Genomic DNA, 23,784 nt, shown 5'->3' on the forward strand with positions numbered 1-23,784 from the left:
GGATCTTTTTGGAAGGATTCCGATGTATTTACTTTCGCAAAACTAGTTTGGTTTCAGTCTGTTATATTCTCTGATTTATTGTTTGTGTAAAAGTCTAGTATTGTCGTGTCTGGGACTGAGATGGCGTCTCTGTCGCTCCGTCACGGCATCAGGTGTGTCATGAATGATGGAGAGTCTGTGGAAGACGCGCTGTTGGATGTAGCTGAACGCGTCGGTCACGTCAACATTGTTTCTGCGTCCCGAATGAACAAAGCGTTGGTGGTTTTTCTCAAGGATGAACAACTAGTGAATCATTTGATCGAAAGCGGGATTTCGGTAAGTGGTGCTTTTATTCATGTTCAACCGTTAGTAACACCAACAAGTAAAGTTCCCATTTCCAATGTTCCGCCATTCATTCCTAATGCTGATACTGAGCGCGAGCTTTTGTGTTTCAGCAAACTTGCTAGTGGAATCAAAATGGTTCCACTTGGCTGCAAAAAAATGCGGCTTTGAAACGTGATGTCGTTTAGGCGACACGTATTTATGTTCTTAAACTCGCAGACTCTTAATGTGTCGTTTCGATGCATGTATGAAGGCAAATCGTACATGTTATATGCAAGCGCAGGTGAGATGCTATGTTTTGAATGCAGTGGTGTCGGGCACGTAAGGTTATCATGTCCTAATAGAGCCGAGGCAGGCCCAGGTGGAATTGAAACTGGAGTGCAAATAGATCCACATAAAGATCAGGGTGTTGTGATTAATGCTGAGAATGTAAGGAACGATGAGGAAATTCCTACTGAGAAAGTAAGAAATGACGAGGAGGTCTCTACTGAGAGTGTGAGGAAGGATGAGGAGTTGTATTTTGAGAATGAACGAATGGATGACGGTGATGTTGAAGTAGATGTCTGAAATAAATGATGTTGTGAGGATGGAAGGCCAGATAAGCAAAGACTGTGTAGTGACCAAATCTGGAAGCACTGAAGATCAGAACAGTGTCAGAAAGGTAAATCCATGTGAGCCTAAAGAAAAAATGCCCAAATTAGGTGAAGATGAAATGAATGAGGCTGATGATAAGGATGGAGTTTTATCTGATACTTCAGATCTGTCAGATATTTCCCAGATAGGTTGTGATCAGATTTACTCTTTGGAGGAGATTAATTTGTTTTTGGATGATACTTTTGGAAAGGTTGCTGATGTGAAGAATTTCTTTCCAGATGTAAAGAAATTTGAATTTTCAGTTCTATATTGGCAAAAGAGGGTAGGAGAAGAAAAACTTAGCAGCGAAAGAGGTTTCGCTTAAAAAAGATTCTCACTAAACTTAGAAAGGACAAAACCCCAGTTAAATGTAAATCAAATTGATTTTGCGAAATGAGATACAAATCAAGGGTGTCTTTACAGTGCTTTCTGTTTTTTCTGTCTCTTTCTTTTCTCTCCTTATATCTTTTTATGGATATTTTGAGAATAGGATCTTTAAACATTAATAGAGGGAGAGATAGGAATAAGAGAGCAATGATTTCAGAATATGTTCATCTCAAGGACATCAATGTTATGCTTTTACAGGTAACACATTCAGATAATCAAAATGAAATTGAATTTTATAGCTGGTGGGAAGGTGAATGTATTCTGAGTCGTGGAACAAATTTGAGTACAGGGGTAGCGATGATCTTGTCTAAACATTTGGATCCAAAGGTAGAGTTTTAATAGCTATAGTAGAAATGAAAGAGTTAAAATTTCTTTTTTAATGTATATGCTCCAAATATAGGTCCACAAAGGATGGAATTATTTGAAAAGTTAAACAGTGCAATAAGAAAATATGATGATGGAAAAATCTGTGTAATAATGGGAGGAGATTGGAATTGTACCACTAATTTCGTACTGAATAGGAATGGGCAAGAACTTCACTTACAATCTAGTAATATGCTCCTCAGGATAACTCAAGAACTAGAACTGAATGATGAGTGGAGAAATAAGAATCAATTAACAAAACAATACACATGGGTTAAAATGTTTTATTCTACTGTGACGGGAGCAAGACTGGACAGAATATATATAAATAAATCAGACAATAATAGAGTCATGAATGTTGGTATATCTCCTTGTGGGTTTTCTGATCATCATATAGTGACTATTGATTTTAATACTAAAAGTGTGTCGCATCCAAAATCTTATTGGCATTTTAATGTCAAACTGGTACAGGATAAGTTATTTTGAGAAAAATTAAATGTTTTGGGAAAGTTGGAAACTAGAAAAAGAACATTTTGAAAATGTAATTCAATGGTGGGAGGTAGGAAAAGTCCAAATCAAGATTTTTTGTCTGCAGTTTTCTTATAATAATACTGTGATTGTAAAGAGAAATATTGAAAGTTTGGAGAAAGATATTAATGAAATGGAGTAATTGAGTTGAATGTTTCGGGTATGACTAAGGATTTAAAGAAGAAGAGATTGGAGTTGAAAACACTGTTAGAGGAAAGAGCAAAAGGTGCCTTAATCCGAGCAAGGATATCTTCCATTAAGGAAATGGATGCTCCAACAAAGTTCTTTTTTAACTTGGAACATAAAGTAGTATAACAAAAATTAGGCAGGAATTAGGCAGGGCTGTCCAATTTCTGGATTAAGCTTATGCTGGAGAAGGTGTCAGCCAAGTTGTCTAAATGGAAATGGCTATTACCTGAAATGGAAGCTTTAGCTAAGTTCTGCCAGGAAGACTCAATCACTACGTCATTATTACCTTCATCTCTATCCAATCACGTCTTTATACTTTCTGTATAAAAGATGGTACTTACTCATGTTTGAGTTCGCAGATGCCGACGCGACATCAACCTCCACCCTCCCCACCACCACCAGGATGGTCCTGTCTATACCTTCTAGGGGGTCGGCTGCGCCCCTGCCTTCGTCTTCAGGCAGGAGATGCAGATCCGCTACCCTCGGATTACGAACTATGGACGGGGCCTACGCCAAAGAACTTTACAATGCTTGCTGGGCTGCCAATAAAAATATGCTTGTTACATCACTTTATCTTCCGAGTCTTTCTGGTAGAACTATCCTACAGGGGTAGAGTCTTGGTTACAAATAACCTGGCCACCTCCATGCTATGGCACAGACTAAATGTGCTGGATCCTCCAAATGAACTGATAAAAGTTATGCAGAAGAAGTTTGTAGAATTCTTTTGGTCGGGGCAACACTGGGTTCCTGGATCTGCGTTATATCTGCCTTTACAAGAAGGAGGACATGCTCTGATAGACATAAGAAGCAGGATTATGACTTTTAGACTGCAAACAGCACAAAGAATATTATATGAAGAGGATCTGGGATGGATTCGTGTTGCTTGTGCTATTTTAAGGACAGCAGCCATCTGGTCTTGGTTATGAGAAACAATTGTTTTTACTGAGACTTAAAGAACTGGACTTAAGTAATTTAACCCTGTTTTATCAGTCAATGCTGAAAGCTTAGCTTGATAACTTTAATGTCAACAGATATCTTTCAAAGCCAAAGGAGTGGATTTTGGGAGAGCCATTGTTTTACAAAACTAACTTTTAAGACCCTGGAAATGGGACAGTTTTGTGAAACAAGTAAAAAAGCAATCTACCTTACTTGTGTTAAAGCTGCCCATCAGACTGGTACGAGCATGGAGGTGGACAGAAGTGTTTGGATCAGACTTTAAAGGATTCTGGAGGTCTCTGTACAAACCTCCCATTGAGAAACGTACAGCAGACCTACAGTGGAGACTTATTCATGGTGCTATAGCTACAAACAGACATGTGGCACACCTGAATCCAGCAGTGGGTAAGGAATGTCCTTTTTGTGGAATTGAAGAGACATTTGACCACTTATTTATTTATTGTGTGAGGTTAGGCAGTCTTTTTATTTAAAAAAAAAAAGATTTTTCCAATCATTATTTTATAAGTGGTCCCAAATATACATTTCACGAGAGTATATAATTTTTTGTTGGGTATGGCCAAAATGGCAATTTGGAAAACTCGAAAGAACAAGTTATTGGGTATAGGTGCAGTAGATGCAGAAAATGCTTTTAAAGGCATGGTGACTGCTAGAATTAAAATTGAATACACATATTTAAAATTGATTAATGATATTCAAAGGTTCTCCGAAATACGGTCTGTGGAAGGAGTTTTGTGTGAGGTTTTGGATGGCATGTTGGTTTTAAAATTGCAAAGATGTTTGAAGTATAAATGTTATATGTGTATATATTTTTTATTGTATTATTATTAGTGATTTTTGGGATTATGATCAGACAAGAAATCTGGTATCTGAAAAAAGTTAATGTTCTAATAAAGTATGCTCTCTCTCTCTCTCTCTCTCTCTCTCTCTCTCTCTCTCTATCTCTCTCTCCCAATTGTGGGGACATTTTTTGGCCCCCGTGAGGAAAAAAGTTTATAAATCACACTAAGTGAAGTTTTTATGAAAATATACAATTGCAGAAAGTTTTCTGTTGTGTCTGTGATGAGTCGGTTTAGGGGTAGGGTTAGTGTAAGGGGATAGAATATACAGTTTGTACAGTATAAAAACCATTACACCTATGGAGAGTCCCCATAAAACATGAAAACACAACGTGTGTGTGTGTGTGTGTGTACCCGGTGGGGACTTCAACCTGAATGCACACAGACTCATGGGACTTGTGTTACCGTGGAGATCCCCATGAGGAAACAAGCTTATAAATTATACAGAATGATTTTTTTATTTTTTTATGTAAAACTGCAGAGAGTTTTCTCTTAGTGTAAGGGGATAGAATATACTGTTTGTACAGTTTAAAAACCATTACGTCTATAGAGAGTCCCACAAAGATAGCGAACCAGACGTGTGTGTGTGTGTGTGTGTGTGTGTGTGTGTGTGTGTGTGTGTGTGTGTGTGTGTGTGAAGATCACACTCACCCAGAGCAGGTTCAGCACAGTCCTTATACTGTTCAGGAGTGCAGAACGGAGAATCGCCTAGAAACAAGCAAAGAAAATGAAAAAAAAATTCTTCTTTATTCAGCCTTCTTAAATTAATAATGAAACACTGATATTGTGTTCTAAATAGGAGGGAAAACAGACCCAACCTACACTTAGCCAAACTCAACACGACATGGAAATAAACAACTGTGAGTGCATGTGTGTGCGCGCATGGAAGAGAGAATTGTACGTGTCTACACTGGTCAAAATGTATCAGATGTATCCCGAATGTACATCACAGGCCTATCACAATCAGTTAATGAATCTATAATTACATTATTAGAGCAGGGCGCCTGTGTGAATGAAGGACTAATCATCTATGAGATAATTGTTCTGTCTCAAACACTTACTGAAGTAGCAAGAGGTTGAGGTTGGCACTTATGGGTTAGATTTAATAGGGAACTTTATGATAAAAAAAGAGCAATTTTATTTGATTCAAAAATTGAGAAAATTGTGAAAATGGAGACTGTATAGTGTCATTAAAAGAGACCAGTTGACAAAGAAATCTACTGCAGCACTAACTTTAAATATCAGCATATTACGGGGCAGCATAAATTGGCGTTAAGAACGGGACATAAAGGGCACTGAGTCACAATGAGAAGTTCATGAAATCACATTATGAAATCTTGGAAATATATTACGTCTTTAAAAAGACCATTTAGCGACAGTTAAAGATGACTATTTATAAATGGGCCAAAATGACCATTTTATCAGTGAAATTAAATTAAAACTGAATGTTTCTGAAGACTATTTTGGTAAGAGCTCTTCCACACTTTTTAAATTAGACAATATGTCATGGCTCCCGCATATAAGCCCTTGGTGTCAGTTTGTGGGCTTGTTCCAAACCACCTTTGACTCACAGAAAAATGAATTCTTTTCTATATTCTGACCTCTCCTAAACAAGTTCAGCCAGCAAAACTCGACTGCCAAATGCAAACCACAAATGCCACAAGGCATTAAGTTATCGCAAGTTCACACAACCTCATGCTGACATGCTATCCATGAGCATATGAAATCTGACCTCATTGGCTAACTGTTCATCAAGATTTGAAGACCTTAGACAGGGGTTTACACAGACAAGATGGAAACAGAGTCCCTACAGGTTTCGTGATTGACAGTACAAACTCTATTTGTCCTTACTAATCAGTCACAGACATTATAAGTGATGTCTTCATCATGTCTTCCTTCTGATTACATTAATAAAGGGTTGGATCTGATTTGTATGCAAACTATTTATTTGCACATCATTAAAGCTGTCATTTATTTCGATGACATATGTATGTAAACACTTACTGCTTTAAACACCATATTCACTAGTATTTTACTGTCTTGGACCAATGTATTATGACAGGACATTACAGGGCAATTCTTTTATTTATTTATTTAATGTAGATTGCCGTAATATATATATATATATATATATATATATATATATATATATATATATATATATATATATATATAAATAATTGTTTAAATTTGTCATCACAGGCACCTTTTTGTCACATTTTTATTATAATATTTTGTGTAAAATCCTGATAATTAAATCTAAGGGCCCTATCATACATCCGGCGCAATGCAGCACCAGGCGCGACGCAAGTGTTTTTTTCTAGTTTCAGCCTGATGCAGGTTTCATTTTCACCTCCTGCGCCACATTGTTTAAATATCAAATGCATTTGCGCCCATTTGTGCGCCCATGGGCGTGCTGGTCTGAAAACAAGGTGTGTTCAGGCGCATTGTTGGCACGTTGCCATTGTGAGGCAACTGAAATAGACTGCGCAGTTTTATATATATTTTTTCATTTAAAGAGCGCGTTAGTTATGTGTGCCTATAGGCAGGTCCACAACGCACGTACACTCTGCTTATTACACACACAAGGACGCGCAGCAGCACACAAACTAGCCAAATATTAAAAATAAATGGATTACAATGTAAAATATTAATATTGTGTACATAAAGATATGGTGGAATTTGGCTTGTCCTGTAAGATGGTCTGCTGGCTTGTAAAGGGAATGGGAGATGAGACTCTGATTGGTTTATTGCACACTACGCCCAAAACATACCCATTACTCATTAAGAGAATAAGGACAACCCTTTTAGACCATGACCACCTTTTTTCCCATCGTTAAACTAGCAAAAGTGGATTCGGACACGCCCTGAGTGCGCTTGCGCCGTGCGCTTTAGACCATGCGCTTAGATCGTTAAAATAGGGCCCTATGACTGAAAACTGAAATGCAGAGGATGCATTTAAAGTAAATGGATGAGTATAAAGAAAGAGGTATAAAGTATAAAGTTTCAAGCGCTGCTAGGTTGGGACGTACCAGGCATATAGACCATCCTGCAGTTGCAGTTCTCTACAATGTAGCGCGTTTCACACTCGATACGGCAGGCAGACACGCTGTACACCTGAAAGAGGCCTGAGTCCAGGGCTCTGGACACACACTCGCCCCACGGAGGAGGAAGGTACGTCAGCTGAAAGAGGAGAGAGGATTATTATTCATTAGACAGATTGATTAGCATATGATTGACATTCACATGTAACAGTGTAGGTGAGTTACAGAACAGAGGTTTTAGTGCATACAATTTTTTTACACAAGCAATTTTGGGGGGAATACTTTATACAACACCAGTGGTCAATGTAAATCTATTTTATGTTATCTCAGTAACCACCTACTAGTTTCATACACCAACATCATGCCCACTAACCATTCACAGTAAATTTCCTACCCCTTTGATACCATTTTGCACACAAACAAAACAACAACAACAAAAAAGATACTGGGCAGATACAATAATTGTTTTTGGAGACAGAACTTGCTATTAGTTACTATTGTGCCATATTAATTGGATTAGTGCCATCAGAGTTTTGTTTCAGAAAGTAAAACAGATAATATTGGTACAGTCCAGTTATGCCTGGTTTGACCTTTTCTGCTTTCTGTACAATCGTTCACAGAAACTGCCGCATAATTTTTGTGGTACATCTCAAAACTGCAAGTAAAAAACAAAATGAACTATTAAGTCAGAGTCAAGTCAAAGTTTATTTACAAAACAACGACTGAAGTTGATCCAAAATGCTGTACAATTCATAAAAAAGAAAAAGCAGCAAACAATTTAAAATATAAAAAGACATATCATTATAATATAAACTATAAAGTTACAAAGTAAAGATAAGATTTAAGGGAATATACAATAACAACTGTGGTCTGTTGCTTTTCATTTGACATCAAATCAATCAGGCAGTCTCTTCATGTTTAAATAGGAGGTGCTCTGCAAGTTACCCCCAATTATTGGACACTTTACATGCTGAATAAATAAATAACACATTGGCATTTGGTGTGAGGCTGTATCCATCCCTGTCAGCATGAAATCCAAAACCATTGTTGTATCAGCCAGAATTTTTTTTTTAAAAGTACTCAGCCTCAGCATCACAATCATCGGAAAAGGGTCATTTAGTTCCAGTTTGGCAAATATAGTGCACAGTGTCTCTGCTCTCTGTTCTGTGTAAAACAATTCCAATTATATGAATTTGTCACAAGATAATAATTACAACTTTTCTATTTAGAGAGGTCTTTGTCTAAAGAATTCACACGAACACAACAAACAGACATCCTGCTGGCATGTGTCCGCTGGCTGGAAGATGTACTTACTGTGTTACAACTTCCAACACACTTAGACTCCACAATCCTTCATGAGCAAACACCCTGAACTGGCTCTCATCTCAGAGAACCTGGCAGCAGACGGATGGGGAAGGCGGCAGGGAGGGAAGGGTGTGAATGTCAAGGGAGCGAGAAATATGGATTAAGGATTTAAGAGGGAATGACAAAAGAGATAGTAAACAACAAGAGGAAGAGACACGGCACAGGAAATGTCAGGTGGAGGAGGAGGATCCCATCTGCCCCAAAACAACAGGTTGCCACATTCACACTTCTCCGAGCATACATTACCAAAGCTTCCATGCAGGTCAGCTTCATTTAGTCTCAACAGGAGACATCATGGGTAATGCAGTCTTAAGACTGAAAGAGCCAAATGTGAATAATGAGCTGACTTGGAGAGAATAAAAAGGGACATAATCTCTTTCCAACTGTGTCTGGAAACCACTGAGCATCAGGCACAGATTGAGGAGCCGATTTCACACTGCTGCTGATGGGAAAAAAAGATATCTGACAGGCAAATGAAATTTGTCAGTGGAGATAAAATCAAAGCTGTGTTGGCATGGGAAGACTTTAAAAGGCCTGTCGTCTTACCTCTGCTCCAGGAATCAAAAATAAACCCAGCAACCAGATCTGACACTGACAAAAGCCTCCCGCAACAAACCATATCTTTAAAATAAACTCAGTGACAGGTTCTGTAGTAAACAACCTTATAATAACTTCATTTGCATTTCTCCAGCTTGCCTTCAGACATATTGCAGCCTATAGACTCTCTTTGAACTGTATGAAAATGGCCTTAATTAAGTCTTGCTCAAAATTACACTGCATCTGTGTATTACTTGTAGCCGTGTAGATGCTAGATTACATCAGTAAATTCCAACATCAAAGGACAGCAAAAATGAGTATAAATACTAGAAATCAGATTTATTTATTTATAATATGTATGTTTAATTTCATATTTTAAATATTTTAAAGATCATTAAGAAAAAGCCCTCAAATGAAGATAATTCAAAATTATTACATTATTGTGGCAGAGGAGAGCAATAAACACATCTGATTTAGAGGTCAATATATAAGTTCCTGTATTATTTCCATAACACTGAAACATAAGCAATGAACACTGTTTTTCAGTGTCTCACTCAATTTTAAGACAAAAATACATGTCAAGAACCCTTCATTCTATTTTATTCTGATTACAATTCTGTAATACAGATATAAAACAAAATAGCATTCATTTTATTCACTGTTTTTAACGTAATGTTACATTGACAACTAAGTTTGTATTTTTTATATATTACAAAAAATCAGTACAAGGTTGAATAAGCTATTATTTTTTAATTCCATTAGTCAACTGAGAAAATGCTGATGTTCCATTTACATTAATTATTCATTAATGATTAACACAATGTTCTGCCCTTTATACTGACCTTCCCTTCCAGCATCAGGGTGTGTGTGTGTGTGTGTGTAGCTCATAATTGCTCTGATCACACTCAACTCACACTAAAGGTAGAGACTTTACCTTCCACCTTCTGTATATATACTATATATATACAGTGGGTACGGAAAGTATTCAGACCCCCTTAAATTTTTCACTCTTTGTTATATTGCAGCCATTTGCTAAAATCATTTAAGTTCATTTTTTTTCCTCATTATTGTACACACAGCAAACATTTTTTTCCAGAGATGCTCAATTGGGTTTAAGTCAGGGCTTTGGCTGGGCCATTCAAGAACAGTCACGGGGGTTGTTGTGAAGCCACTCCTTCGTTATTTTAGCTGTGTGCTTAGGGTCATTGTCTTGTTGGAAGGTGAACCTTCGGCCCAGTCTGAGGTCCAGAGCACTCTGGAGAAGGTTTTCGTCCAGGATATCCCTGTACTTGGCCGCATTCATCTTTCCCTCGATTTCAACCAGTCGTCCTGTCCCTGCAGCTGAAAAACACCCCCACAGCATGATGCTGCCACCACCATGCTTCACTGTTGAGACTGTATTGGACAGGTGATGAGCAGTGCCTGGTTTTCTCCACACATACCGCTTAGAATTAAGGCCAAAAAGTTCTATCTTGGTCTCATCAGACCAGAGAATCTTATTTATCACCATCTTGGAGTCCTTCAGGTGTGCTTTCATGTGTCTTGCACTGAGGAGAGGCTTCCGTCCGGCCACTCTGCCATAAAGCCCCGACTGGTGGATGGCTGCAGTGATGGTTGACTTACTACAACTTTCTCCCATCTCCCGACTGCATCTCTGGAGCTCAGCCACAGTGATCTTTGGGTTCTTCTTTACCTCTCTCACCAAGGCTCTTCTCCCCCGATAGCTCAGTTTGGCCGGACGGCCAGCTCTAGGAAGGGTTCTGGTCATCCCAAACGTCTTCCATTTAAGGATTATGGAGGTCACTGTGCTCTTAGGAACCTTAAGTGCAGCAGAATTTTTTTTGTAACCGTGGCCAGATCTGTGCCTTGCCACAATTCTGTCTCTGAGCTCTTCAGGCAGTTCCTTTGACCTCATGATTCTCATTTGCTCTGACATGCACTGTGAGCTGTAAGGTCTTATATAGACAGGTGTGTGGCTTTCCTAATCAAGTTCAATCAGTATAATCAAACACAGCTGGACTCAAATGAAGGTGTAGAACCATCTCAAGGATGATCAGAAGAAATGGACAGCACCTGAGTTAAATATATGAGTGTCACAGCAAAGGGTCTGAATACTTAGGACCATGTGATATTTCAGTTTTTCTTTTTTAATAAATGTGCAAAAATGTCAACAATTCTGTGTTTTTCTGTCAATATGGGGTGCTGTGTGTACAATAATGAGGAAAAAAATGAACTTAAATGATTTTAGCAAATGGCTGCAATATAACAAAGAGTGAAAAATTTAAGGGGGTCTGAATACTTTCCGTACCCACTGTATATATATATATATATATATATATATATATATATATATATATTAAAGAAATTAATACTTTTATTCATTAAATACGTTAAATCGATCAAACATGGATAGTAAAGATATTTATAATGCTACAAAATATTTCTATTTCAAATAAATGCTGATTTTAAGCTTCCAAGTCATCAAATGATCCTGAAAATCATGGTTTCAACAAGCATTTTAAGCACAGCTGTTTGGTTCTTGAATAGTAAATCCGAATATTAGAATGATTTCTGAAATGCTGAAAATTCATAATTGTTTTTACTGTACTTTTGATCAAATAAATGCATCCTCTGTGAGCAGAAGAGATCACTAAAGACCCTAAACCATTGAACAATAAACTAAAATGCACTGTTACTGTCAACTAACAAGGACAGTGGAGTTCTCTAGTTCACATTTATACTATATCACAGAATGCTGCAGTTAGTAACAAGCCTCTTTCTTGTACACGCTCTGCAGTTTCTTCAAAATTAAGGAAAATTGGCAAGAAAAAATGGATTTATATGTTCTCAAAGATCAGGCAGTTTCAGCCATCCTGTTCAGCCATACTTCTTCTTGCTCTTTTTATCTTAATAACAAAAAGAGTAATTGGGCTTTGTTAAGATAGATGATTATGAAGGATGGTAGTCCAGTTAAAAATGCAAACCATATTACATCCATGACAATACAAATAATTCTGATTAATTGTAATTACAAACCATTCCAAAAACATCTGGTTTAAACTCGATTCAGGCCATACGTTAACACAGACTGAACTGATAAAACCTGAAAGCAATGTTTATTCTCTATAGCATATATATTAAGTAACTTAGAGACCATGACTTCCCAGCATTTATATAATTAAATGCTGGGAAGGACAGTTTGTTTTTTCAAAACTAGTTTGAAGACCTAATTTAGCGTATTTACTGGCAGAGTGTTGGGGAGGGGGCATCACTAGAGACTCTCTCAAATGGAGGAGCGAGGGTTGAGATAGACAGAAGGGAGTGGAAAAATATCCCGCTGCTGGATGATTTAAAGTTTTTTTGGGGGTCCTATGAGCCTAAAGTAAAGTTAATTAACCAGTGCTAAATTTACAGAGCTCCCAGATGAGACGAAGCTACAAGAGAGGAATGAAAATGACATTTCTGAGAGGAAAATGTCATTCAGACTCAATCTGTGAACTTAAGACTCTTCAATCAAATGAAAAGCCATTGCAACTCACCCCACATTCATATTGCATGACTTCAGAAATTGGCCACATTCACCTTGTTTGTTCTCTTTCTCCTTCTCTCTGGGTCTCTCTTAATGGGTTTCTTGCAACACTGCGTCAGCGAGTCATTACGGCCCCTGGCTAGGACATCAGGGTTAATGATCATTAGTTGGAGATACACCCTCCTGGACAGAGGATATTTAAAAACAAATCCAGAACATTTTCTCCAAAATCTACAGCAAAAAGTTCTGTTCTTGAATTTATTTTGAAATCAATGAAGTCAATTTCCATAATTAATGCTGCCTATCTGTATGCTCTTGACAAGAATGATCAAAACATTAAACAACACTGGCGACCCAAATGACCTTTTGGTAATGAAAAGTCAAGAAATTAAATGATAGTCAATCGTTAGTTAATCGAAATCAGAGAGAGAGAGAGAGAGAGAGAGAGAGAGAGAGAGAGAGAGAGAGAGAGAGAGAGAGAGAGAGAGAGAATATTAAAATATTCTAAATATTTTCAATAAATATTAATCAATCAGAGACTGTTATTATCACAAGAATCAGTATTATCACAAGAAACAATACTTCTTGAATTCAATCAATGTTCCCCAATTTAAAATATGTGTTTTACTCTTAGTAGGAAGCTGAATGTGCAGAGTGAGATTTGTAGCATCTAGCCATATCCTGAGGGACAACCAGGCCTGAGAAAACAACAATAAATGAATGTGTTGTTAAAGGGTATCCCTGACACACAAGGTGGACTGGCAATAAAGAGAACTGGGACTTTTCCCAGTGGGCCAGCCTAGTTATCAAAACCAAGTTTATAACAAATGGTTTCAGAGAAAAAAATCCTGATCTTGTAAGGCTCAACAGGGAGGGTAGTTTAATATTTCCACTGATCTTTTTTTATTTTTTTTATTTACAACCATGTCCAGTCTCATCACAGATACTACCAAACATCTCGTTGTGTTCCCCAACAATACTCATACAGAAGAGAGTGAATCTAGATGACTGTGGAACAATGGAACATACCGTTTGGGGTCAGTTTTTTATTAAACATTTTTTAATCAATACTTTTAATCATCAAAGCTGTAATAAATTGATAAAAATTGTAAATAAATGTTGTTCTTCTGAGCTTTCTATTCATCAAAGAACCCATAAAAAAATAGGTTCTTGATCATCAAATCATCATATTAGAATGATTTCAGAAGGATGATGTGACACTGAAGACTGGACTAATGATGCTAAAAAAGATCAGCTTTACCATAACAGGAATAAATTGTATTTTAAAATCAAATCAAATAGAAAACAGTTATTTTAAATTGTAATATTTCACTATATTTTGTTCAAATAAATGCAGTGCAATGTAAGTGGAAAAACAGAGGCAATTAAAGATAAGAGAAGGTTAATTATGAATATTACTATAATGTTTAATGTCTAATGTTTACTACTTCACACATGAATGCATCAACGCAATACTGCATCCACAGTAACACATCAATGCTTCCTTTCACATCATTGCGTCCTCACTGACACCCATGGTACAGACTTTTTTTCATAGTGCAAGAGTATATATTTGTTCAGCATGTCAGCGTGCATTGTTTATGAACCAGTAACTGTAACGAAGCGTCACTCGAAGTGGGATCCATAAGCAGGCTTTTATTAAGATCGTGATCAAACGGGCAAAGGCCAAGCACCAGCAAACACAGCAACTTAGAGAAAACACAATCGTGGTCGATAAACAGGCAGTAAGTCAGGGCAGGTTGAGAACAGTCACAAACCAGAGACAATGCAGATAATCCAAAAGGCAGGCAGCAGCGAATCATAAATGATGTACAAACAGGGTCACAACAGGCAGGCAAAAACAGGAATGAACGCTCAGAAATGTCAACCGTAGTAAAACCTCGCAAAGAGGGATGGGAAAGAGACAGTTCAAATAGACCAGCAGACAGGCTACAGCTGGGCAATGTGATCAGTGCCAGGTACAGGGCTGATGGGAAATGTAGTGTGTATGTGAGTCAATATTCGGGTGAGGGAACCCTCTGATGGCCGGAAGAGGGAACCACGGAGTTAGTCTCTGTGACAGAGCCCCCTCCCTGCGAGCGGCTCCTGGCGCGAGGAGGCAGGTGACACCAAGGTCTCCCACATGGTCGAGGAGCAGGCTTATCTGGATGGTTTCGGTGGAATTCATCCAAAAGATTGGGGTCGAGAATGTCATCTGCATTGACCCAAGAACGCCCCTCCAGAACGTACCCCTCCCAATCGACCAAATACTGCAGAATTCTTCCCCGGCGTCTGGAGTTCAGCAGTTCTTGAACCTGGTACGCCTCCTCGCCATCCACCATGATGGGTAGGGGACTTTGATCTCCGGACACCTCCTCCCCCTCCTCATTTGGACCAACAGCGGGCTTGAGCAGAGACACATGGAAAGTTGGAGTAATACGGTAATGATTAGGCAGGGCAAGACGGAAAGAAACAGGTGTGATTTGTTGGATAATATGAAATGGGCCCACATACCTGGGACTGAGTTTCTTGCAGGGAAGTTGAAGATGTAAATCTCTTGTGGATAACCACACCCACTGGCCAGGACTATACTCAGGACCTGAACGGCGATGTCGATCAGCCTGTTCTCTTTGTCGACGTATGGCATGTTGGAGGTGAATGTGAGCTTGATTCCAGGTTTCCTCACTCCGGCGTAGCCAGTCATTAACTGCCGGAACATTCGTGGGTTCTCCAGACCAAGGGAATAGGGGCGGTTGAAATCCTAGGATGCATTGAAAGGGAGTCAAACCAGTAGAGGGTTTTTGAATGGAATTCTGGGCGTACTCGGCCCATATCAGGTAATGACTCCAATCGTTCTGATGTTGATTACAATAGGACCGATGGAAACGGATGAGTTCTTGGTTTAATCTTTCAGCTTGGCCATTGGATTGAGGGTGATACCCAGACGTTAGGCTTACATTGACATCAAGTGTTTTGAAGAATGCGGACCAGACTTGTGATGTAAACTGGGGGCCTCTATCGGAAACTATGTCCTCTGGTAAATTGTAGAATCGGAAAACCCAGTTGCATAGGTGTTCTGCTGACTGCAGAGCGTTGGGGAGCTTGGGTAGTGGTATAAGACGGCAGGCTTTAGAGAATCTGTCTATGATGGTGAGGATTGCCGTGTGACCATTGGAGACGGGTAGATCCGTAATGAAGTCAATTGCAATGTGTGACCAGGGGCGTTGTGGAATGGGGAGAGGTTGGAGCAGGCCAGCTGGTAGCGGTTGTGACGGTTTCTGTATATTACAGGTTTGACATTGGTGGACAAACGTGGTGGTGTCTTTGGACAGGGATGACCACCAAAAGCGGTTTTGCAGGAAATGGATGGTTGCAGTAATACCAGGGTGACCAGAACTGGGCAGAGAATGGATTTATTCTAAGACTCGATTTCGGAGGATTTCGGGAACGAAGACTTTATTAGGTGGGCATTCAGCTGGAACTTCAGACTGGGCGTTGGCCTGCTCAATCTCAGTCATGATGTCCCATTTAAAGCATCAATGGAAAAACTCACCGACTTCTGGGATTCAGGGTGTGGCCGTGAGGGACAGGAGATTCGTAGGTGACCACACTACAAACATAGACATTGAGCTAGACGACGATCTCTTTCTTCAGCTGATAGATGGTATGAATTAACTTGCATGGGTTTAGTTTCGTCTGTAACAGCCGAGACAGGAACTCGGGGGTGCTACGTGTGTTTGACCTTCGTAATCTGATGAGATTATCAATTTGAATGGTGAGTTCTATAAATTTATCTAAATCTCTCCCCTCGTCGCGACAGGCCAACTCAGATTGCAGTTCATGACTTAATCCTCTTCTAAATAGTGCTTTAAGTGTGTCATTGACCCATGAAGTCTGAGCGGCGAGAGTACGAAAGGCGAGAGCATATTCAGACGCGTTTTTTCTCCCCCGAGAGAGTTCCAGTAGACGATCGCCTGCGCTTTTGCCCTCCTTGGGATGATCAAAGACCTCACGGAACCGTTGTAAAAATACATCAGATGACGGGAAAGCTGTGCCATCCTCTCTCCATACCGCAGAAATCCATTCTAACGCTGTGTCAGTGAGTAATGAGCAAACAAATGCGATCTTACCAGCCTCGGTAGAATACAGCGTGGGTTGTTGGGTTTCCGTCAAACTTTTCAGGAAATGCCAGACGAGGACTCACGGGAGATGGCGCCTCTGAAGCGTGTGTAATGGCGGCGTTGGATTGTGTAGTGGCAATCTCTGTTGGAGAAGCGTGGAGACTTTGGATGGCTTTCACTAACTCCTCCATGAGTGATGTAAGGCAATTCAGCTGGTGTTGATGTACTGCGAGACTAGCCTGGGCAGAAAACGCTGCAGTCAAATGGGACACAGCCGCTGGATCGTGTGTAGGCGAGGGTCAGGGCAGGCGGAGAACAGTCACAAACCAGAGACAATGCAGATAATCCAAAAGGCAGCCAGCAGCGAATCATAAACGATGTACTACTGATGTTACATTTGACACTGAAGCTTCGTGAAGCGCGTATCGAGTTTGTGGCGCAATTTCTCAAGAAGCTCCATGCCAGAGCGCGTATTGCATTCAGAGAAACATTTTTAAAATAAAATAAAAAATGTAAAATATAAATAAGCCTATAGCCTATGTTACATGATCATATATTCTGACACATAAACAGCATAGAAACCATTACATAATTAGACCAACATTTACTTGCATCAAGCAACTCTGTTGGTATTTTTATAATTAGTATTAATATAATTGTTACATTTATTTTATTGCCACACTTTAATATGTGAATTATATTATCAGAAAACTGAACATGTAGCGTTGTCAGGCTTTTATTTGTGCTTAATGGATAAAACAACGGCGCTCAGCTGCTCATAAACATGGCTGCTATAAATTTGACCTGCCACAAGATGGCGCTGTTTTCGACACTCTTGATGCTTCGAATCTTTTCCCGAAACATTCAGGGGAAAGCCTCGGTGCTTCATAAGGCTTAATTTGCCCATCCCTCCGATGTACAAACAGGGTCACAACAGGCCGGCAAAAACAGGAATGAACGCTCAGAAATGTCAACCGTAGTAAAACAAGACCTCGCAAAGAGGGATGGGAAAGAGACAGTTTAAATAGACCAGTAGACAGGCTAAAGCTGGGCAATGTGATCAGTGCCAGGTACAGGGCTGATGGGAAATGTAGTGTGCATATGAAACAGTCAATATTCGGGTAAGGGAGCCCTGTGATGGCCGGAAGAGGGAACCGTAGTGTGCATATGAAACAGTCAATATTCGGGTAAGGGAGCCCTGTGATGGCCAGAAGAGGGAACCATGGAGTTTGTCTCTGTGTCAGTAACAATAGGTCAGGAATAATTTAGCTGTTCTACATGAAATGGACATGATTAGATTTGACTTCAAATTATTTTATCAAGTGAGATCAAAGATTGTGGAGTGCAACAAGAGACATGTAGTACAGGGCTTAAAGTGAAAAAAAAAATCCTGAGCCTGAACTTTCTGTGGCTCAACCAGGACTTTTACCAAGCCTGTTTTTTCTATTAACCAATTCTATGAGCAACAGCACAGTCATATTTTCAACGCATTAACAACTATTGTGCCAAAATAGTACTAGGCATACTGTGTCAAGAAAATAACAACTCCATTCTCCATATTGCGTGTGTACAAGCTACATAGATGCCAACTTTTGAGTTTTGCTTGGAGTGAGATTTATGGCGGCGGGGGGGATGTAAAAAAATGTATTGCATCACAATAAGTGTATTGTGATTGTCGAAACATTTTAGTAACTAAACTGAATTTTATTAGGCTTAGTGACATGTTACAATGTTTAGCCTAGGCTACATGGTACAATTTCTGGTTTTCAATTCAATTCAATTATTGTGATTTGATTTAATATTGACTCATTTGGATAAATATTAGGTAGGCTACACAAGATAGGCATTAATTTTTCTTAAGAAAATAACAACTCACCTAATGCTGTAAACATACTGAGAGATATATAATGCGTTTTTATTATAATAACAACTTTATTTAATGATATAAGTAAAAATATAATAAATGTGTAATATAGTACACATATTTAGCAAAATACTCTCTATAGCTCTTTTTTTCTAGCCAACTACCGTGCTATAGCCTATATTATGGTCATCAAATGGCTTTCCTGAGGTAAATGTAATGTGACATAATTGTTCTCCAGCTGTTTTATTGACCCCTTTGTTTGATTGATTGGTCGATATTATGTATGAGGAATATACATTTCGGTAAGTTGTACTGTATCTTTAAACATTGTTCATTCGTGTTTATTTACTAGCTAGAGATGATCGGTTCACCTGCCGCTAGGGATCTGTCGTGTCCACTGATCTATATAGAGCTGGTAAGTCCCGCCCCCTTCGCTAACCCCGCTGGACCTCTAAGTTGAAAAATCGTCAATGCAAGTGAATGGGAGAAAATAATTATTTTCTGGTCCCGTTTGAATTGTGCCATGAATGTGAACATATGTTGTCTGTGAATTTTTTATATAATCTTTCATGTGAAGAATGCTACAATTTAGCGGGTAGAAGTTTGATACGGTTAGACTTTGTGTGAGAGCACTTTGTGGACTACAACTCTTCGCTGCTTTCGACGCGTTTGAAACGTCACCACCATTCGCACACGGACACTAGCTCACGGATCCCGCTAAACATGACTGTGTCTTTGGTGCACTTCACCGCCTTCTTTCAGGGAGAGGACAAAATCGTTGAGGTTGGCGAAAACCACGGGTAAGTCAACTTTATGGGGTGACGTCACATAGGCGACATGTAGTCTTTCTCGTTATGTCTTTTCCACAACTGCTAGCTGAAGAATCATACCATATACTGTCAAACTCGTAACATGAAAGATTATATAAAAAATTCACAGAACTCAACGCAATTCACGCTCAAAAGCGTCTTCTAAATATGTAGCCTAAAATGTAATAATAATAATAATTATTATTATTATTTGTGTTAATAACTATAAATGTGTTCACTTAAGACAGTAATATGTTTATCATAAAATAATTTATGAATGTTTTATTTTTAAGCAAAAATTATGCAAAAAATGTAGGCCTATTTTATCCAAAACTGTAAAAGGTTAGGTTATAGCCTATAATAATAAAGCATTGATAAATGATTTGATGACAAACATATTACTGTATTACTAAGTGAACTCGTTTATAGTTCATTTATAACTCAAATAATAATAATAATAATAATTATTATTATTATTAAATTTTAGGCTACATATTTAGAAGACGCTTTTGTCCAAAACGTACAAAAAAATTAACAAAACAATTCGTCAAATATCAGTCATAATACAGGTTAGAAAATAATAATAAAGTGCTAAGATTATCACAAATAAACAAAAGATTTTGATGCACGTCATTCATATTAAATCGTATATTCCACCCATACCCGCTACAATTGAGAATCACTTTAAGCATGCAGACGTATGTCAATTTGATGTACTTAATATTCAATAAAACAATATACAATAAGATTCATTAACAACGTGTTCTTCTAAAATGAGAGTGAGCCACAAATCCGTGAGTCCAGATTACAAACCCGTGGGAACGGATTGCGAAAGCGTGGGCACGGTTTATGAATTTGTGGGTACAGATTGCAAAAACTGAAGGCACGGTTTACAAATCTGAGAGCGCGGATTAGAAACTCGTGGGTACGGTTTATTAATCCGTGGGCACGATTTGTTAAACCGAGGGAACAGTTTGAGAATTCGTGAGTACGGTTTATAAACTGAGCGGACGGATTGTTTTTTTTTCTCCCACAGGTGACTTCCTGGCTAAGATGGTAGCGACACGGTGCGACGCGCTAGTTTTTTACAAGCGCGTCCACGCCGAAAGTGCCTCCGACTGTAATTTGCAGCCTGATAAATAAATTTTGCCTGCGCCGGATGCCGGACCTGCCCTCAAGCCGGAAATCCGGCCCCTGGCCGGAGTACTTTAAGCCCTGTATTAGTAGTGTAGAAGATTTCCAGGGACAACGGTAAACAGTTTTAAGTTTTTTTTTTATATTTTCCGCTCATTTAATCTTGCAGAAAGCTCTGTAATAATTATACATTTTGCTGCAGCATGTGCTGCCTGGACTTGTATAAAGATATATATATACAGTGCTATGCATAAGTTTAGACACCCATGCTAAAGTTGACTAAAAAGAGGAATAAAAAATCATCTTTTGGAAATTGAACTTAATGCCTTAATTTAAAAAATTTGGAAAAATCCAACCTTTAAGGACACCAATTTTCTTTGTGAATGAATAATGTATCGTAAATAAATAAATGTTCTTCCTTAAAATACAGGGTGCATAAGTTTGGACCCCCCCTATGTTAAATTCCCATAGAGGCAGGCAGATTTTTATTTTTAAGTATTTTTTGTAAAAAAAAAATTAGGATACTATGCATCCTGATAAAGTTCCCCTGGCCTTTGGAATTAAAATAGCCCCACATCATCACATAGCCTTCACCATACCTAGAGATTGGCATGGGGTACTTTCCATAAGATCATCTCTCAATGCAAATCAAACTAGCTATTAGGCTAACTGAAATAAAACCATGCCAATCTCTAGGTATGGTGAAGGCTATGTGATGATGTGGGGCTATTTTAATTCCAAAGGCCAAGGGAACTTTATCAGGATGCATAGTATCCTGGATCGATTAAGTAACTGGCATTTAAAAATAAAAATCTGCCTGCCTCTATGGGAATTTAACATAGGGGTGTCCAAACTTATGCACCCTGTATTTTAAGGAAGAACATTTATTTATTTACGATGCATTATTCATTCACAAAGAAAATTGGTGTCCTTAAAGGTTGGATTTTTCCTAATTTTTTTAATTAAGGCATTAAGGTCAGTTTCCAAAAGATGATTTTTTATTCCTCTTTTTAGTCAACTTTAGTATGGGTGTCTAAACTTATGCATAGCACTGTATATATATATATATAGATGGAAGTCTATGGCTGCCCATAGAACCGCTTGCAGTTGACGATGGCTGAGTAACGCGAGACCTCACTATAAAATAAACGAAGGAAATCATTACAGTGGATAAACTATATAGCTGGACAGTTATATTGCGATAAGGACATTACCCCATGGCTTTTCTGAACACTTCTCTTCCATCCCAGAATCAATAACTGCCATAATCACAAATGTAACTAAACTCTCTCTCTTTCTTTCATTCTCTCTTTTTTTCTCTCTCTTAGATGTGCTCGTATTTTAGCACCTATAGGTCTCGTGCCCCTCCTCCCCATGTTCCACCCTATGTATGTATTTAAAAAATGTTGTTGTTGTTGTTTTCTGATGTATACATTGAGTCACTTGTGTATGTTAATCTCCCAACAACATTGCCTTATGCACACACACATATGCACTGCCATACCTGCTCAAACTCATACACTCACACATGTACAGTACTAACAGGCCAACACATTAATATACGTTTATGTTTAATTTTCACTAAAACATGTCATCTATTACTTTTGTAACCTGGAATGTTCGTTGATTTGGTTCTCAGACAAAGAAGATCAAAGTTTTGAATCCTCTAAATAAATTACAAGCTGACATGCCTTCTACAAGAAACACATCTATCAGAATCAGATCATAAAAAAATTAAATCATCAAAGTACAACCATTTATTCTCGGCTCACTACAACACAAAACAAAGAAGAGTATGCATTTTAATAAGTAAAAAAATCTCATTTGTTCATAACACCACTGTTATAAACCCCGAGGAACGATTCATTATCATAAACATTTCTATTAATAATAGCCCAATTACAATTGGCAATCTATATGGTCCAAACACAGATGACCCATATTTTTTCCAGATATTTTTTTCCTCCATTTCAAACTTTTCTAACTGTCCAGTCATAATAGCAGGTGATTTCAACACAGTTCTAGACCCAACAATAGATAGATCTAACAGTTCAGGCAATAAATACATTTTGCAATCTACAGAAACCATAAAACAGTTCATGAGTGATCTTGGTATTGGCGATAGCTATGGCGTCTACAGCATCCAAATGTTAAAGAATATTCATTTTTCTCTCCAATCCACCACATTAATTTCTTTCTCCCCTGTAATTCTATCATATCAAATATGTCTGTATCAAAGATCCATCCAATAGTCATTAGTGATCATGCCCCGGTAACATTAAAATGGAATAGAACCAGTCCACATAAACCCATTACCAGATGGCAATTTAACACATGTCTTCTAAAAGACCCTGAATTTGCAGTTACTTTAAAAGAGAGTGGGCATGCTATCTAGAGATGAATGACACTCCAGAATCATCCCAATCTCTTTTGTGGGAAGCAGGAAAAGCAGTACAAAGAGGAAAAATTATTTCATTCTCCATTTACAAAAAAAAAGAAAGAAAGAAAAGGAACAAGAAGTAGATCTGGAACAAAAAAAAAATCAAACAACTAGAAGACATTAACATAAATAACCCAACAGAAGAAACACAGGATCAATTAAGAAAATATACATTTAAATTAAATGAATTAATCAATAAACATACAGTACCCAATTCCTAATACATAGGCTAAGACAAGAAGACTTTCACCACTGTAACAAATCTGGTAAATATTTGGCAAATCAAATCAAACAAAATAAGGAACAAAACAACAATACCAGTTATTATAAACACAGCAGGGAAGTCCACCAACTCACCGGAAGAAATGAAACAAGTCTTTAAAAAAAAAATGACAGTAAATTATATTCCTCAGAAAAAGACCCAAATCAGAAAGACATCAATTCATTTCTCAACAGTATTAATCCGCCTCAACTCAGTAAACTTCAGATAAATACTCTTGAATCTCCCATAACAGAACATGAACTTATTAATGCCCTAAAACTCAAGCCGAACAATAAAGCACCAGGTCCTGATGGATTCCCTGCTGAGTTCTACAGACAATTTTGGTCCATTTTATCACCACTTTTTATCCGAATGATAAATGAATCAAAACAAAGATCAAAACTACTGGATAACATGAACACTGCCACAATTTCACTCCTTCTCAAACCCAATAAAGACCCAACA

General features: G+C 38.2%; 1 protein-coding gene across 4 annotated transcripts in view; it reads right to left on the reverse strand.

Moving 5' to 3' along the window:
• The window catches only part of asic2 (acid-sensing (proton-gated) ion channel 2), a 437,935-nt gene that overhangs the window by 11,432 nt on the left and 402,719 nt on the right, over nt 1-23,784 (reverse strand). For all 4 annotated transcript variants that reach the window (XM_084425638.1, XM_084425639.1, XM_084425640.1 and 1 more), the window contains 2 exons: nt 7,247-7,397; nt 4,866-4,922 (listed from right to left, as the gene is read on the reverse strand). In XM_084425638.1, coding sequence (XP_084281764.1) covers nt 4,866-4,922; nt 7,247-7,397 — 208 coding nt within the window. The remainder of the gene's footprint in view (nt 1-4,865; nt 4,923-7,246; nt 7,398-23,784) is intronic.

Source organism: Rutilus rutilus (assembly GCF_951802725.1).
Source record: "Rutilus rutilus genome assembly, chromosome: 1".
In the NCBI taxonomy this organism is placed as follows: domain Eukaryota; kingdom Metazoa; phylum Chordata; class Actinopteri; order Cypriniformes; family Leuciscidae; genus Rutilus; species Rutilus rutilus.